The following is a 19,560-nucleotide window of genomic DNA, read 5'->3' as shown; positions in this document are numbered from 1 at the left end:
CTACATATTCATTTTACAGTCATATTAAATTCTCTTCCAAAATTAAAATTTTCTTTGCAGGTATTCTGATGTCACTAAGGACTTGTTTAATGATAGCCTCACTTGTAAGGATTTTTCACTAGTCATGTGGTCAGCATTCCACAAAGATTAACTGATTGTAGACAGCTTCTAGAAGCAGCCACTCCCCTTCGGAGAGACTTAGGCCACCTTGATCATTATGCTCTAGAGCTTAAAATTATTTAGACCTAACACTATCACTGACACATATTGGATGGGAGCTGCATTTCTATTCTACTGACTGATATTTTTTAAAAGATTTATTTACTTGGGGCTGTACTGGGTCTCCGTTGCTGCTCGGGCTTTCTCTGGTTGTGATGAACGGGGACTACCCTGCTCGTAGTGGGCAGGTTTCTCACTGTGGTGGCTTCTCTTGTTGCAGGGCACGGGCTCTCAGATGCACCAGCTTCAGCAGTTATGGCGCATGGGCTCAGCAGTTGCGGCCTCCAGGCTCTAGAGCACAGGCTCAGTAGTTGTGGCACACGGGCTTAGTTCCTCTGCGGCATGTGGGATCTTCCCAGAAAGGGATCAAACCTGTGTGCCCTGCATTGGCAGGCAGGTTCTTAACCACGGAGCCATCAGGGAAGCCCCTGACTTAAAAAAAAAAAAAAAACGTTTTCCTACTGCCTTGGCATTTCATATACCTTCAATTGTAAAGGAACCAGTGAAGTTGTTCGGTCATGTCTGGCTCTCTCCTCCATCCATGGAATTTTCCAGGCAAGAGTACCAGGGTGGGTTGCCATTTCCTTCTCCAGGGGATCTTCCCAACCCAGGGATCGAACCCAGGTCTCCCGCATTACAGGCAGACACTTTACCATCTGAGCCACCAGGGAATCCCACTGATACGAGAATGAGGCTCAGTAAGTCAAGGCACATTAAAATAGAAAAGGCTATAAATTATAACTTAATATGCTGGTTCTTTGGGGGGAAATTTAACCCAAAGGCATGACACTTTGGTGCAGCAGTAAAGGTGCGTGCCTCAAAAGTGTCCCGATGCCACAGTTGCTGTGATTTGCGAGTGTTATTACTTCCCTTCCACTCCCATCCCCCCCTCCATGCCCCTCAGGCTACAAAACCAAACCAGATGCCCTTCTAAGGCACCCTTCCAATCTCCATTCTCTCTTCTACATCTTTTTGTCTTTTCCCTTTTTTTCCTATCAATCTGCAAGATATATAGAGGCACAGGGTGGTATGATGGAAGGACCCTGGGCTCTGGAGCTCCTCAGACTTGGATATGAATTCTTGGCACTAATGTTCCTGTAACATTAGGTTTCCCTTGACAATACTTATCTTTTCTGAGACTTTTTTCCTCAACTGTAAGGGACAATAGAAACATCATTTGGCTTTCAGAAGCATGAGAGTAAAGGGAGTTTTTAAAGACTGTGACAGCTAGGGTGCCTTATATTATAGTCTCTATTCTTCTATACTTTTTCCCTTTCATTTAGGTCTGACACCATCTATCCTCCAGCATTCCCTTTCCTCACCCTTCCCACTCCTCTCTCGCAATACTCTCTCCATTATCACCTTCCACATAACACTTTTGCAATCATATGGGTTTTTTTCATCAGTAGGAAACGACTTTTGGGTATAGTCTGTGGTACCATCAAGGGGTGTTTTAGGGGGAGGGGAGACTTTAGCTCAGTCTCAATAACCATCAGCCCCTACCACTCCACGCCTTCCCAAGTAAGCATCCAATCTTGAGTCTGCCATGCTAACACTGCAAGTCCTCTAGTCTTCAGCATTGGCGAAGGCAATGGCACTCCAATCCAGTACTCTTGCCTGGAAAATCCCATGGAAGGAGGAGCTTGGAAGGCTGCAGTCCGTGGGGTCGCTAAGAGTCAGACATGACTGAGCGACTTCACTTTCACTTTCCACTTTCATGCATTGGAGAAGGAAATGGCAACCCACTCCAGTGTTCTTGCCTGGAGAATCCCAGAGACGGGGGAGCCTGGTAGGCTGCAGTCCATGGGGTCGCTAAGAGTCAGACATGACTGAGTGACTTCACTTTCACTTTTCACTTTCATGCATTGGAGAAACCTGGTGGCCTGCTGTCTATGGGGTCACACAGAGTCGGACATGACTGAAGCGACTTAGCAGCAGCAGCAATCTTCAGCATCCCCCAAAACTACCAAAAATTAACACACAATCTAAGTAAAAAGAATGTGCTCCCTGTGAAAACATTTCTTGTGATAAATCCCCTTCCTTCCCTTCCCACCAGATTGCTATTCCTGAGTGTCTGGAGTTCAGAAATTCTAGAGCCAGCCACTGAGTCTTATCTGCTCTCCTTAAGATATTTTGGTGTCCTCACTGCTGTGGTTGGCCCCACTGTCCTCCTAAAACCCCCGTCTTTTTTCCTGTCTACTGATTGCTGCTGGAGCAGTGGTGCTACTGTTGCTCCTTCCTCTGCCTCAATGCTGCTAAGCCCATCCAAGTCCATTCACACTCTCTGCACAGCCTTCAGTACTAAAGACAGCTCCATGCAGGGTTTTGCCAACAAGCATGTTGATGCCCTCAGGAGTCGTCCCAGGGCACAAATGTAAGTAGCAGCAGATAGGTATTCAGTCCGAAGACAAATCAGCAGGGAGAAAAACCTAGATGAATGCCCAGTAGGGCAAAAAGAGAAAGAGCGAGGGACCAGGGGAGTGGAAAAGAAAACCTGTTTGATCTCTTAGTGACGTAAGTTTATTCAGAAACCATGGCAGAATTGTTAACGTCTTTAAATTAGTGCTTCTAGTAGCAGCTGGAGTTATTTTGATAAGGGGAACGTAGTAAAGGAAACCAAGGCAACAATAGTTGGAAAGTTCTCATGTGATGTAATGAAGGTGATTATTTTGTAGGAATCATCCAGAAAACTTGCTTACAATGCACATTTCTGGGCTCTGTCCCTAGAGAGTTTGATTCAGGGTCTGAAGTGAAGCCAAGGAATCTGCATTGTAATGAACACTCTAGTGATTCTGATGGAAGTGGTCCAAGGACCACACCTTGAAAAACCCTGAGAGATGGTGGAGTAGAAGAAAGTCCCCTGGACGATGCATATGAAGACCTCGTGTTGCCACTAGGTCAGTGCTGAGGGGCCTGGGCAAGGCACTTACCTCCTTTAATCTTGGTCTCCTTACCAATAAAATGAAGGGCTTTTCCCAGGTCCTTCATCACTCTGATAGCCACCATTATCTCTTTAAAGATTTAAAAATTAGGTAATTATACTGATGTGCATGGGATGAGTACAAACAAATATGCTAGGTATATTTAATAATAAAACGAGTGAGTTTCCTACGCAGTCTCCTGTGAGCGGCAGTAGTACTTTTCCAGTCTCAATCTGGTTTCTATGACACTGTAGCACATTTTTTGGTGTCCCAGGTCATAGATTTCTTTTCCCTTTTTTGGAAATCTATGTTCTTTCCCTTAGGTAATTGTGTTGCTCAAATATATCATTTTATCCAGTAACAGTATTAGGTACACACTCCCTTCTACAGAAAATGAGAAGTTACGTTTTGAGAGTAGAGAAAAATGCTCTTTTAATGTGTGAGAAACTCTGGGGTGAGATATATATTTGTAATGGCCCCGACAGAAAAATTATGCCCATTTCTCCACCTTTCAAGATTATGTTAGCTGACTGTGGGCAAAGAGAAAATTTGTAAAGCCTACATGCATCATGGGGCTTCCCAGGTGGTAAAGAATCCGCCTGCCAAGGCAGGAGATGTGGGTTCAGTCCCTGGCTTGGGAAGATCCCCTGGAGAAGGAAATGGAAACCCACTCTAGTATTCTTGCCTGGAAAATTCCATGGACAGAGGAGCCTGGTGGGCTACAGTCCATGGGGTCACAGAGAGTCAGACATGAATGCACAGCACACACACGCATCATCCTGTATCGCTCACTGTTCCTGCAGCCTCACGATCCCTTCCCAAGCCAGCATCACCCCGGTTTATTCATCCCACGACATTTATTGAATGAATACTCTGGGACAAAACTGTGTGAAGCACTGAGAGTTCAGACATAAACAAGATGGAGTCCCCTGCCTTCATAGTTATTAAAGAATAGTTTCATATACTGTTAAATAAGCCATGTATCATCACATAATGGCCATGTTAGTTTGAGAATTACAATAGTAAATGCAGCTTAGAGGAGGGGTGATAAACTCCTTAGAGGTGTAGAATCAAGAAAGGCTTCATAGAGATGATTATCTTTGAAGATGAGGAGGAATTCTCCAGAGAAATGAGGGAGACGGGGGAAGAAAAAACAACACATTCAAAGACAAAGGGACAAGACAGCAAAACCTGTTCTGAAAGCCACAAGTCTTTTCATGTGACCAAAGGGTTGCACAAAGGATTTGCAAGAGATAATTATAAGGATCTCTAACAGTCACTGAGTACTTACTAGGTATCAGGCATTATCCTAAAAATTTTACGTGTTTTAATGCATTTAATCCTTTAGCACAATACAGTGAGGGGAGGTGTGATTACTATCCTTATTTGACAAATGAAGAATTAAAGAACAGAAATGTTAAATAACTCTCCCAGCTGGTAAAAGCTGGAACCCAGGCAGTCTTGCTCCAGAGCCTATGTTCTGAACTGTATGGCACTATGGCTTCTTAAGGGCTTCCCAGGTAAGCTACATGTACAGAACAGGTCTGCCAATGCAGAAGGCAGAAGACATGCAGGTTTTATCCCTGGTTTAAGAAAATCCCCTAGAATAGGAAATGGCAACCCACTCCAGTATTCTTGCCTGGAAAATTCCATGGACAGAGGAGCTTGGTGGGCTACAGTCTATGGGGTCGCAAAGAGTCAGGCACGACTGGGTGTGCCTGCGCACGCGCACACACGCAGCTTCTTCGCGATGAGGTTACAAGAGGAGACAGAATGCAGATCAAGGAGAGACTCAGAGGTCTTCACAAGGAGTCTGGAGTTCATCCCATAGCCAATGAGAAACTAAGAAATGTTTGAATTAATGTAATGTGCGTAAGACAAGCCATTCCAGTAGGAATATACAGATGAACTAGGAAGAGGGCTAAAATTGGGGGAAGGATGCCAAGAAGAAAACTAATGTAACTGTCCCATTAGAAAGAATGAAAATCTGAACTCAAGCAGTAGCAGTGGGGTTGGGAGAAAGGGAGTGCCAGAGTGGAACCATTCCTTCACTAGGGACACAGTCCCTCTTCAGTCAGTCCACTCTCTGAATCTGACTCATATCCTAAGAATTATCTATTTTCAATTATTTCTTTCTATTGTTCATGACTCTGTTCTTCCTCTGCTCCTAAATTTCTTCTGAGTAACCTAACCTTGGTTCCATTTCTCAACTGGGCTGCCTGATTAGCCAAGGACTTCAGCATGTCCTCCCAAAGCTGATAATCTTCAACAGTGTGAGCCTTTAAATCCCATTTGTGTTCTACTGCAGACAAACAGCTTGATAGCAATTTGGTTAGCAACTAAAGGAGATAAATAGCTAAGAAAATGTCAAGAAAGTTTTTTTAGATTGAGCAAGCATAGATTATGTCTCTAAATTTGTTTTCCAAAGAAAAGAATGCTCTGTAAACAGCTTCATTAAATCCTTGCATCACTGTGTAAAATCTGCATATTAAAAAAAAATCTAAATGGCTTTTCATTCCCTTCTTAAGGAACTCCTACGCCAATTCAGAGTTCTCAGATAACAAATAAATATAAGATTGAGGCTGTTTTGACTTCGTTTCCTTTAGTTTGCTCTCCTTAAAAAAAAAGAAAACAAAAAACCACTAGGGGCGATTTCTAAATGTTTTTCAATACCCAGAATCATAGAAAATCTCTTAAGTTTACACTGAGTCACAATATTCTTCTTACAGTTATTCTGCCATCTTTGCTGAGAGTGAACTGAGTGGCTGGGATTATGACTATGGTTTCTGCTTACCCAAGACACTCCAGTGTGCTCCTGAACCAGATGCTTTCAATCCCTGTGAAGACATTATGGGCTACAACTTCCTTAGAGTCCTGATTTGGCTGATTAATATCCTAGCCATCACGGGAAATGTGACTGTCCTCTTTGTTCTCCTGACCAGTCGTTACAAACTGACAGTCCCCCGCTTTCTCATGTGCAACCTCTCCTTTGCAGACTTCTGCATGGGGCTCTACCTGCTGCTCATTGCCTCAGTCGATGCCCAGACCAAAGGCCAGTATTACAACCATGCCATAGACTGGCAGACAGGGAGTGGGTGCAGCGCGGCTGGCTTTTTCACTGTGTTTGCAAGTGAACTCTCTGTCTACACCCTCACAGTCATCACACTAGAAAGATGGCACACCATCACCTATGCTATTCAACTGGACCAAAAGCTGCGACTGAAACATGCCATTCCAGTCATGCTCGGAGGATGGCTCTTTTCTACTCTCATTGCCGTGTTGCCTCTTGTGGGTGTCAGCAATTACATGAAGGTCAGCATTTGCCTCCCCATGGATGTGGAAAGCACTCTCTCACAGGTCTACATCTTAACCATCCTGATTCTCAACGTGATGGCCTTCATCATCATTTGTGCTTGCTACATTAAAATTTATTTTGCAGTTCAAAATCCAGAGCTGATGGCTACCAACAAAGATACAAAGATTGCTAAGAAAATGGCAGTCCTCATCTTCACCGATTTCACCTGCATGGCACCAATCTCTTTCTTTGCCATCTCAGCTGCCTTCAAAGTGCCCCTCATTACAGTAACCAACTCAAAGGTTCTACTGGTTCTCTTTTATCCTGTCAATTCATGCGCCAATCCGTTTCTGTACGCAATTTTCACAAAGGCATTCCAAAGGGATTTCTTTCTGTTGCTGAGCAAATTTGGCTGCTGTAAATATCGAGCTGAACTTTATAGGAGGAAGGATTTTTCAGCTTATATCTCCAACTGCAAAAATGGCTTCACTGGATCAAATAAGCCCTCCCGGTCTACCTTCAAGTTGACTACATTACAATGTCAATATTCAGCTGTCCTGGACAAGACTTGCTATAAGGAATGTTAACTGTGATATCAGTAAACACATTACTGAATTATACTTAAATATGGAAAAAAATTTATCTCCACCAGTAATATTAACAAAGAGTTGGTTTCAGGAAATTATGTGTTAGGCACATCAGGCAAAAAAAGACTCTCTACCTAGCTCAAAATGTGGTCCATGACCATGGCCCGTCTAAAAACTATTTGTCAAGAATACTGTTGGTAGCTTGATAGGGATTGCATTGAATCTATAAATTGCTTTGGGTAGTATACTCATTTTCACTATATTGATTCTTCCAATCCATGAACATGGTATATTTCTCCATCTATTAGTGTCCTCTTTGATTTCTTTCACCAGTGTTTTATAGTTTTCTATATATAGGTCTTTAGTTTCTTTAGGTAGATATATTCCTAAGTATTTTATTATTTCCGTTGCAATGGTGAATGGAATTGTTTCCTTAATTTCTCTTTCTGTTTTCTCATTATTAGTATATAGGAATGCAAGGGATTTCTGTGTGTTGATTTTATATCCTGCAACTTTACTATAGTCATTGATTAGTTCTAGTAATTTTCTAGTGGAGTCTTTAGGGTTTTCTATGTAGAGGATCATGTCATCTGCAAATAGTGAGAGTTTTACTTCTTCTTTTCCAATTTGGATTCCTTTTATTTCTTTTTCCTCGAATAGCCAAAGCGATCTTGAGAAAGAAGAATGGAACTGGAGGAATCAACCTACCTGACTTCAGGCTCTACTACAAAGCCACAGTTATCAAGACAGTATGGTACTGGCACAAAGACAGAAATATAGATCAATGGAACAAAATAGAAAGCCCAGAGATAAATCCACGCACATATGGACACCTTATCTTTGACAAAGGAGGCAAGAATATACAATGGATTAAAGACAATCTCTTTAACAAGTGGTGCTGGGAAATCTGGTCAACCACTTGTAAAAGAATGAAACTAGAACACTTTCTAACACCATACACAAAAATAAACTCAAAATGGATTAAAGATCTCAATGTAAGACCAGAAACTATAAAACTCCTAGAGGAGAACATAGGCAAAACACTCTCTGACATACATCACAGCAGGATCTTCTATGACCCACCTCCCAGAATATTGGAAATAAAAGCAAAAATAAACAAATGGGACCTAATTAAGCTTAAAAGCTTCTGCACATCAAAGGAAACTATTAGCAAGGTGAAAAGACAGCCTTCAGAATGGGAGAAAATAATAGCAAATGAAGCAACTGACAAACAACTAATCTCAAAAATATACAAGCAACTCCTACAGCTCAACTCCAGAAAAATAAATGACCCAATCAAAAAATGGGCCAAAGAACTAAATAGACATTTCTCCAAAGAAGACATACAGATGGCTAACAAACACATGAAAAGATGCTCAACATCACTCATTATCAGAGAAATGCAAATCAAAACCACTATGAGGTACCATTTCACACCAGTCAGAATGGCTGTGATCCAAAAGTCTACAAATAATAAATGCTGGAGAGGGTGTGGAGAAAAGGGAACCCTCTTACCCTGTTGGTGGGAATGCAAACTAGTACAGCCACTATGGAGAACAGTGTGGAGATTCCTTAAAAAACTGGAAATAGAACTGCCTTATGATCCAGCAATCCCACTGCTGGGCATACACACTGAGGAAACCAGAAGGGAAAGAGACACGTGTACCCCACTGTTCATCGCAGCACTGTTTACAATAGCCAGGACATGGAAGCAACCTAGATGTCCATCAGCAGATGAATGGATAAGAAAGCTGTGGTACATATACACAATGGAATATTACTCAGCCATTAAAAAGAAAACATTTGAATCAGTTCTAATGAGGTGGATGAAACTGGAGCCTATTATACAGAGTGAAGTAAGCCAGAAGGAAAAACACCAATACAGTATAATAACACATATATATGGAATTTAGAAAGATGGTAACAATAACCCTGTGTACGAGACAGCAAAAGAGACACTGATGTATAGAACAGTCTTATGGACTCTATGGGAGAGGGACAGGGTGGGAAGATTTGGGAGAATGACATTGAAACATGTATACTATCATGTATGAAACGAATCACCAGTCCAGGTTCGATGCATGATACTGGATGCTTGGGGCTAGTGCACTGGGACGACCCAGAGGGATGGTATGGGGAGGGAGGAGGGAGGAGGGTTCAGGATGGGGAACACATGTATACCTGTGGTGGATTCATTTTGATATTTGGCAAAACTAATAACAATTATGCAAAGTTTAAAAATAAAATAAATTAAAAAAAAAAAACTATTTGTCACTGGCACATGATAACAACAGATTGTTTAGAAGCTTTTACAGCGATTTTGACAGATTAATTTTATGTCTGTGGTATCTACTATTTCAAAAATGAGATGGTGTTTTGCATGACTGTAATTTTTTTTCTCATTTCATCCTTACAGTAATTTTTACTGCATTTTTACAAAAATATTAGTCCATAAGAGATTTGAAATTTGAAATAACTAGTCCTTTTCCTCAGACAGTTTGAGAAATATAGACTCTGGAGATGCACTGTCCAATCTGGTACCCACAAGACACAGGCAGCTATATTAAGCTAAATTAAAAATGTGTCTTTTCAACTGCACTAGGCAACATTTCAAGGGCTCAGTACCCATACGTGACCCGTGGTTACTATACTGAACAACACATTTACAGAACAGTTTCATCATCACAGGAAGTTCTATTGGACAGTGCTGTCCTAGATATCTATTTATCCCACATCTAGATCCTAAACTTAATAATTATTAAAATTTTAAATTATACTATTAAAATTAATGTAAAGTAAGCATCTAAAGGCATATTTCATCCTGTTGGTCTGGCATTTAGTCTCTAAAGAGCAGTGAAGCATTAAATAGTAGGCTGTGAACTCCTTGTGGGTAGGAACACTGTCTCAATTTTGCTTCCTTATCTCCTAGCTCAGGATCTCAGCAATAGCATGCAACAAATGTGCTGAATGACACTGAAGTTAAGAAATCTATAAGAAAAAAAAATGTTTTATTTTTCTTTCTAGGGCCCTATCTTTTATGGAAGTAAAAGAAAATGCTTAAATATTTTAAAATATTTAACTTTCATAGTTTCTATCTTTGAAGGTATTGAAAAATATATCCAATATTTGCTAGAAGGTATTTTATTTATCAGAATTGACTCTTATAGGACAATAAAATTATGGTTTTAATTGCAATGCTTTTGTAAGTTTTTTTGACCCTTTAACTTATTGAAAGTTTATTATATGTCAAGCATCTTGATAAGTATTTTATATAATTCAACCCACTTAATCTCATAAAACTCTATGATGAAGATATCATTCACATTTTAGAATAGAGGAAAGCCCATTACAATTTGCCCAAGTTCTCAAAACTGATAAAAGCTTCAACTAATAGGATTCAATCAGGACGCCAGCCTTTTAACACTGTTTTCAGTTCAGTTCAGTTCATTTCAGTTCAGTCGCTCAGTCGTGTCCGACTCTTTGCGACCCCATGAATCGCAGCACGCCAGGCCTCCCTGTCCATCACCAACTCCCAGAGTTCACTCAAACTCACGTCCATCGAGTCCGTGATGCCATCCAGCCATCTCATCCTCTGCCGTCCCCTTCTCCTCCTGCCCCCAATCCCTCCCAGCATCAGAGTCTCTTCCAATGAGTCAACTCTTCGCATGAGGTGGCCAAAGTACTGGAGTTTCAGCTTTAGCATCATTTCTTCCAAAGAAATCCCAGGGCTGATCTCCTTCAGAATGGACTGGTTGGATCTCCTTGCAGTCCAAGGGACTCTCAAGAGTCTTCTCCAATACCACAGTTCAAAAGCAATCAATTCTTCGGCACTCAGCCTTCTTCACAGTCCAACTCTCACATCCATACATGACCACAGGAAAAACCATAGCCTTGACTAGACGAACCTTTGTTGGCAAAGTAATGTCTCTGCTTCTGAATATGCTATCTAGGTTGGTCATAACTTTCCTCCCATATTGGTAAATCATAGCCATCCAAAGGTTTAATATGTATTCAAAGTTCTTTTAATTTCCCCCAACATTTTATTGTGATATTTTTAAATATATGAAAAGTTGAAATAATTGTACAGTGCACACCCATATACTGAGACTCAACATTTTACTATATTGGTTTAGAAAATATCATGATAAGAAAAATAATTCTATATAATTATTAATATCTATCCAGTATTTACCCATCCATCAATTCTGATGCAATTTAAGTTACAAACATCAGTATTTGTCAGCCCTTAAACCTTTCAGTATGCTTATCATTAACTGAAGTTTAATATTTGTTTACATATTTAAGGTAAAATTTAAATATGATGAAATAGACAAACCCTAAGCATACCATTTAATGCATTTTGAGAAACGTATACACCCATGTAACCCAAACCTTCATGAAGATACAGAACACTCACCCTCAGAAAGTTTTCTCATGTCACTTCCTAATTAATCCCTCACCTCTGCCCTGCTGCTGCTGCTGCTGCTAAGTCGCTTCAGTTGTGTCCGACTCTGTGCGATCCCATAGATGGAAGCCAACCAGGCTCCCCCATCCCCAGGACTCTCCAGGCAAGAGTACTGGAGTGGGTTGCCATTTCTCTCTCCAATAAATGAAAGTGAAACAAGAGTAATAATGCATTCATGCTAAGCTATTTTAACATGTCCAACTCTTTGCAACCCACAGACTGCAGCCCTACAGGTTCTTCTGTCCACAAGATTCTCCAGGCAAGAATACTGGAGTGGGTTACCATGCCCTCCTCCAGGGGCTCTTGTGTCTTCTGCATCAACAGAAGGGTTCTTTACCACTAGCACCATCTGGGAAGCCCAGGATAATAATGGTTATAATTTTTTTCCTAAGAGATGAGTTTTTGCTGCTCCAGAATTTCATATAAATAGAATCATATAGTTAATATTCTTCTGTATAAAGCTCTTTGACTCAACACAATGTTTTTGCTATTCATCATTGCTGCTGCTGCTTGAATCAATAGTTCATTCCTTTTCATTGCTGAATAGTATCCAATTATATGAATATAACACTGTTTTCTATTTTCTTATCAATGGATATCTGGGTTATTTTCAGTTTTTCACTCTTCTTTGGCATTTGTTAAATAAATGTAAAATCACAACTAGACTCTCCACACATTTAGTCTGCTTTCAATCATTATGCCATTTTGTAAAGTATTTCAAAGTAGATTATAAAAAAGTATAAACTTTATAAAATATCTCTTTTCTATAATGTGTTTTTTGTATTTCTGACTTTTCTATTCCACAACTAGTTGCTTGTATTTATTCAGATGCTGTTCTCTCTCTTGTAAGCAAGTGTTCTAGAATTTGTCTCAATGATGAGAGAATGCTAATTAGTCATGTTGCTATATACACACCCACATACACACACACAATAAACTTTTTGATTGATAATAAATCACAGAACCAAAACAACTAAGCAAGCAAAACAGCAGAAAGTAAAAGAAAAAATAAAATATATCCTTATAGATAACTTTAAATTATAAATTATACCTTTATTGTTTTAGCCTTACTTATACCTATGCTCTGAAAATAACTTTTACAGCCTTTCCCATAAATACTGATCTTTACTTTCTACATTATAATTTAAGTTTTAACACGTAAGAGTCATAGTGTACTATCTTCCTCATCCTCACATCCTTTCATTCATTAGTTATCCCTTCAAATTGTCTTCCACATCAGTTCTTTATTTTGCATTCATATCACCATTCCCACATCTCAGGCCATTTCCCCTTCCCTCTCGAGTATTTCTACACCTCCCTCATTTTTATTCATATCTAACCTTTCCTATGGCCACACTCTCATACCCACCACCACTGATTCAGTTTACTTCAGTTCAGCCGCTCAGTTGTGTCCAACTCTTTGCAACCCCATGGACTGCAGCATCTCATGGACAGGTTTCCCTGTCTATCACTAACTCCTGGAGTTTACTCAAACTCATGTGCATTGAGTCAGTGATGCCATCCAACCACCTCATCCTCTGTCATCCCCTTCTCCTCCTGCCCTCAATCTTTCCCAGCATCAGGGTCTTTTCCAATGAGTCAGTTCTTCTCATCAGGTGGCCAGAGTATTGGAGTTTCAGCATCAGCATCAGTCCTTCCAATGAATATTCAGGACTGATTTCCTTTAGGAAGGACTCGCTGGATCTCCTTGCTGTCCAAGGGACTCTCAAGAGTCTTCTCCAATACCACAGTTCAAAAGTATCAATTCTTTGGCCCTCAGCTTTCTTTATCGTCCAACTCTCACATCCACACATGACTACTGAAAAAACCATAGCTTTGACTAGATGGAGCTTTGTTGGCAAAGTAATGTCTCTGCCTTTTAACATGCTGTCTAGGATGATCATACCTTTTCTTCCAAAGAAAAGTTCTTCCACCACTGATTAACCTTCCTAAAATCCTATCTCATCTTATTATATACCTACCAAAAATTCAAGATTCCCTCCCCAATCCACTAAAGTCAAGACACTGTCTTTACTTCAAACAGAGCAGGGCATACATAATATGTAATCCACAATGGTTTATCTCTTTAAACTTCTTTAGCACCTATCATCTGTATCACTTCTTTTTGTTCTACACTGACGGTATTATTATCTTGCATGTATATCTCTTATTTCACACACATTATAAATTCCTTTAGTAATTTCTCACCTACTTCTTTGTTTCTCCCACTATATCTATTCTAGTCTTACATGTAAGGCAATTAATATTTTTAGCTGATTCACTTTCATAACTGAAATATAAAACAATCTTTGTTAAGGAGCATTTTCCTTATGAGATGGTCTCATAGAAAGTGTACGTTCCTAATTTACATAATCTCTCATACATAAAACATCAAATGCTCAAGAAATTTATATTTCTATCTTGTATTTTTGGGGTTTTTATTACCATGTTTGATGTACGCTGCAGAATGACTAAAAAGATTTAATCAATTTGGGGTAATTCATCTAAACTTACAAAATATTTTTAAAAGGCATTTTGTCCAAAAGTTATAACATTTGTGATAAAGAGCCTGGTTTTAGTTTTTTCAAAAATGTATTAAGTTCACATGCAAATTAAGAATCTTTATGCCACAAAGATTTCAATAAAACATGTTCACAACTGGAAAAAGTTTTTTCATAATGTACAACATTTTTATTAATATCAAGTTACTTCCTAAGAGTTGCTACCATGAGCTTCCTATTTATAATTTAGCTTTCTAGTTACAAATTATAAAATTTCCAACTAGCTCAGAGTATATTTACAGACAAACAGCACTGTACTAACCTACTAACAAAATTTGAAATAAATTCCCCCACTAAATTCCCCTTCTCACCGCCCATTTAACCACTGCTATAAAGTAATGCTCAAAATTCTCCAAGCCAGGCTTCAGCAATATGTGAACCGTGAACTTCCTGATGTTCAAGCTGGTTTTAGAAAAGGCAGAGGAACCAGAGATCAAATTGCCAACATCCGCTGGATCATCGAAAAAGCAAGAGAGTTCCAGAAAAACATCTATTTCTGCTTTATAGACTATGCCAAAGCCTTGACTGTGTGGATCACAAAAAAACTGTGGGAAATTCTGAAAGAGATGGGAATACCAGACCACCTGATCTGCCTCTTGAGAAAACTGTATGCAGGTCAGGAAGCAACAGTTAGAACTGGACATGGAACAACAGACTGGTTCCAAATAGGAAAAGGAGTACGTCAAGGCTGTATACTGTCACCCTTCTTATTTAACTTATATGCAGAGTACATCATGAGAAACGCTGGACTGAAAGAAACACAAGCTGGAATCAAGATTGCCGGGAGATATATCAATGACCTCAGATATACAGATGATACCACCCTTATGGCAGAAAGTGAAGAGGAACTCAAAAGCCTCTTGATGAAAGTGAAAGTGGAGAGTGAAAAAGTTGGCTTAAAGCTCAACATTCAGAAAACGAAGATCATGGCATCCGGTCCCATCACTTCATGGGAAATAGATGGGGAAACAGTGGAAACAGTGTCAGACTTTATTTTTTTGGGCTCCAAAATCACTGCAGATGATGACTGCAGCCATGAAATTAAAAGACGCTTACTCCTTGGAAGGAAAGTTATGTCCAACTTAGATAGCATATTCAAAAGCAGAGACATTACTTTGCCAACAAAGATCCATCTAGTCAAGGCTATGGTTTTTCCTGTGGTCATGTATGGATGTGAGAGTTGGACTGTGAAGAAGGCTGAGTGCCGAAGAATTGATGCTTTTGAACTGTGGTATTGGAGAAGACTCTTGAGAGTCCCTTGGACTGCAAGGAGATCCAACCAGTCCATTCTGAAGGAGATCAGCCCTGGGATTTCTTTGGAAGGAATGATGCTAAAGCTGAAACTCCAGTACTTTGGCCACCTCATGCAAAGAGTTGACTCATTGGAAAAGACTCTGATGCTGGGAGGGATTGGGGGCAGGAGGAGAAGGGGACGGCAGAGGATGAGATGGCTGGATGGCCTCACTGACTCGATGGACATGAGTCTCAGTGAACTCTGGGAGTTGGTGATGGACAGGGAGGCCTGGCATGATGTGATTCATGGGGTCGCAAAGAGTCGGACATGACTGAGCGACTGAACTGAACTGATTCATTCTAAAGTTACTAGTTTTGCTACACAACTTAAATGACTTCAACTGAGTTCCTCAGCCAGAACTGGCTTCTCATTGCCCTATGAAGTCTGAGCTATACAGATGATTTTTTTACATAAATTATAGCACGTTGAATGAAACAGGTAAGAAGGTAATCCAGGCAAGGTCAGCTGGTCAGTCCCTAAGAGACTAACTATGCAAACTCAAGATCTTCGCAGTCGACAGGGAGAGGTGGAAAGTATGTGTAAAAGAAAAAAACTCTATGGGATGCATGCATGAGAAAAAGTCTGGGTTAGGAATTACTATACATGATACGTGAATTTCACATAACACAATAAACTGTAACCTCTTTATTAGGGACACATTCACCATCTATAAAAGGGTGTAGGATGGTATTTACAAGAACATATAACTCACTTCATGACATTTTGCTAAAATATGTAACAAGAAATGTTAAGCTTGGACATGATAAAGAGGTTCCTAAAAGTAATACCATATTAAAGCCAGGTCTCAGATACACTCACAACTTACAGGATTTAGAGAATAATCTTCTCTTTTAAAATAGATTAATATGTTTCATTTTATCTTTAACACATGGGTTAAAAAAAATTTTTTTTTAATATGACCCATCAGTAGGTAGTGAAACAACTTATAGGGCCAATACCATCAACAACTTTTTTCTAATGAACAGAATAGAATCAAATATAGGAGGCTATCATGTTAAAAGCAGATATGATTTTCTGATACTTCTATTTGTGCTATATGTATCTATGTACATGCAAACGCATACTGGTTGTTAAAGTTTACTTCTTAGTGGGTGCTTAGTCACTCAAAGCCATGTCCAGCTCATTGCAACCCCATGGACTATAGCCCACCAGGCTCCTCTGTCCATGGGGATTCTCCAGGCAGGAATACTGGAGTGGGTTGCCATGCCCTCGTCCAGGGGATCTTCCCCACCCAGGGATCAAACCCAGTCTCCTGTGTTGCAGGCGGATTCTGTACCATCTGAGCCACCAGGGGAGCCCATTTCGTAGTGTGGCACTGGCCAAAATAACATTTAAACCATTAATTTACACAACTTTTCAAGACTCAGGATTCTTTTCTAGTACTATTTGAGACCAATAAAAGGGCACCTAGGCCCACAATAATTAGGACTCTTAGTTCTCTGTGCATTCACCACCCAAACTATCATCATTTATACTATCATGCAAAGGTAATCATTACAGAGCTTGTTTTGTTTTGTGGTAAGTCTATTTTAAATGGATGCTTTTACATTTTTACAGAATCAGAGGCATGAGGGCATGCAAAGATACAAATGAGACAGTGACTTTTTTCTCTGATAAAATGTACTGCATAAATAAAGAGGACAACATAGTAGTATTTGTAATATAAATTTTTTAAAAAATCACTGAAGCAAAGTGAGAATTTGGAGTATTACTCAGCAATTAAAAAGAATACATTTGAATCAGTTCTAATGAGATGGATGAAACTGGAACCTATTATACAGAGTGAAGTAAGCCAGAAAGAAAAACACCAATACAGTATACTAACACATATATATGGAATTTAGAAAGATGGTAACAATAACCCTGTGTACGAGACAGCAAAAGAGACACTGATGTATAGATCAGTCTTATGGACTCTGTGGGAGAGGGAGAGGGTGGGGAGATTTGGGAGAATGGCAGTGAAACATGTATAATATCATGTATGAAACGAGTCACCAGTCCAGGTTCAATGCACGATACTGGATGCTTGGGGCTGGTGCACTGGGACGACCCAGAAGGAGGGTATGGGGAGGGAGGAGGGAGGAGGGTTCAGGATGGGGAACACAGGTATACCTGTGGCGGATTCATTTCGATATTTGGCAAAACTAATACATTATTGTAAAATTTAAAAATAAAATAAAATTTAAAAAAAATAAAAGCAAAATAGGAGAAAATATTTTAAAATAAATAAATAAAATAAAATTCACCACGGAAAAGAGGAAAGGAATTTTAGAAACAACTATTATCACCTCTCCCAAACACTTAAACCAACACATTAAAGCCCAATTTCCAAGTGAACACACCTTGTCGATAAATTCAGCACTTAATACAGGGTGACTGAGAGCACCTGAAGTCTAGAAAGTGTCCTCCTCTACACTGGTGGGGGTGAGGGAGTACATTTCAGAAATGACACAGAGGATAAGCGCCCTCTTTCTGCCTTCCATGTAGAGAAGATGAGCATTTCCTGGTGGGTAACATCCATGAAGGGAAAAGATGAACATTTCCTGGTGGGTAACATCCATGAAGAATCCATAGCTCCTGGAAGTTCTCAGGAGCCAGAGCAGGATGTGAAATAGCAGAGGTGGTGGTGAAAAGGACAGTGAGCCTGAGGACAAAGAAGGCACCAACCCACCCAACTAGTACTAACTAAATCCTCATGCAGCTGCCACCTTGAGGCCAAAGACAGTGTCCCACTCATGTCATCCACGGTCCAGATGAGCTTTACCCAAATATCTCAAAAGACCTAACAGTAGCTGAGTCACTTGGGTAGAACAGAACAAGCACTGGAATAAATTAACCTAAGTAGGGATGCCTCTCTCTGAAAAAGAGATGGGGAATTCACCCTGTGACCAGCCAGATGCAGGAATCTAACCCTCAAGGAGCTTTTCACCCATTCCATCTCGGAACTTCTTTTTGTTAAAGAATTACTGTCCTGGAGAATACTAGTAAGTGAAAGTCGCTCAGTCATGTCCGACTCTTTGTGACCCCATGGACTATACAGTCCATGGAATTCTCCAGGCCAGAATACTGGAGTGGGTAGCCTTTCCCTTCTCCAGGGGATCTTCCCAACCCAGGGATCGAACCCAGGTCTCCCTCATTGCAGGCAGATTCTTTACCACCTGAGCCACAAGCGAAGCCCAAGTGGAGAACACTATTCAGGGCCAAAAGTAGGGATCCTAGACTTAGAGACCATGTTTCTCTGGTGGCTCAGACAGTAAAGAGTCTGCCTATAATGCAGGAGACTTTCGGTTCAATCCCTGAGTCAGGAGGATCACCTGGACAAAGAATGGCTACCCACTCCAGTATTCTGGCCTGGAGAATTCCATGGACAGAGGAGCCTGGCAGTCTCCTATGTCCAAACCTATGGCAGTCCATAGGTTTGCAAAGAGTCAGACACGACTGAGTAACACACACACACACACTCCATCCACTAAAAGCAGCAGTATGATGGGGAAAGTTTCCTTTAAGGAATTTGAATCTATTACTAAGGAAGAGAATATTGCAGAATAGTTTACTGAAATATTAATTTGCTCTGTTTTCATTGGTGTTAAGAAAATGAGAGCTATTTTGTTTCTGCTCTCTGATTTTAAGAATTATCCAGGTCTTCTGTTTTCAAATGAGATTGTCTCACCAAAATAGAAGGTTCCTGAAGAGAACATCTCTTCTTGACTTTTGATTTAGAAAGCCTAAACTCAATGAGGGAATTCCCTGTTAGGAAAAATGAAGAGAGACATTATGTTTGATGTTATAAGACTGCAAAGGAGTCTTCCACTGTAAGAAAAGTAGGAAAAAATTAGAGATGAGGAAGAAGACAGAAATATGAAGTTCTAAGAATTAAAATGGGAACCTAACCCACTCCCTAGAATTCCCCAGGGAAATATCAGGTACAAAGAAGAATGGTCTGGCCACAAGATAAACCCAGAGGCTAATCCTTGGCTCTAGGGATCCTGGCATCGACAAAGATTTTCATGTTCTAGTGTAGGCTCAACTGAGGCATCTGTCTCCAAGGACCCATCTGGGCTTGCACAATCAGCATACTGTCGGTGATGAATGTAGACTAGTTTTGTCTAGAGACGCCTTCCTGGATATCTAGGTACTCACAAGACTCCAGGGTCTTTTGTAACATGGTTTGCTGAGTGGTGGGAGGAACACCAGCCC

The 19,560-nt window shown here is 40.2% G+C and overlaps 1 protein-coding gene across 7 annotated transcripts in view; it reads left to right on the top strand.

The window, feature by feature from the left end:
• The window catches only part of LHCGR (luteinizing hormone/choriogonadotropin receptor), a 65,455-nt gene extending 55,238 nt beyond the window's left edge, over positions 1–10,217 (top strand). For 3 of the 7 annotated variants that reach the window (XM_024998286.2, XM_010809898.4, XM_005212546.5), the window contains one exon: positions 5,870–10,217. In XM_024998286.2, coding sequence (XP_024854054.1) covers positions 5,870–7,022 — 1,153 coding nt within the window. In that variant the 3' untranslated portion in view covers positions 7,023–10,217. 7 annotated transcript variants of the gene reach the window in all.
• Positions 10,218–19,560: the final 9,343 nt, after the last annotated feature.

Source organism: Bos taurus, chromosome 11 (genome assembly GCF_002263795.3).
Source record: "Bos taurus isolate L1 Dominette 01449 registration number 42190680 breed Hereford chromosome 11, ARS-UCD2.0, whole genome shotgun sequence".
NCBI lineage: Eukaryota > Metazoa > Chordata > Mammalia > Artiodactyla > Bovidae > Bos > Bos taurus.
Note: the sequence above shows the minus strand (reverse complement) of the source record. Positions and strands in the feature narration are given on the sequence as shown.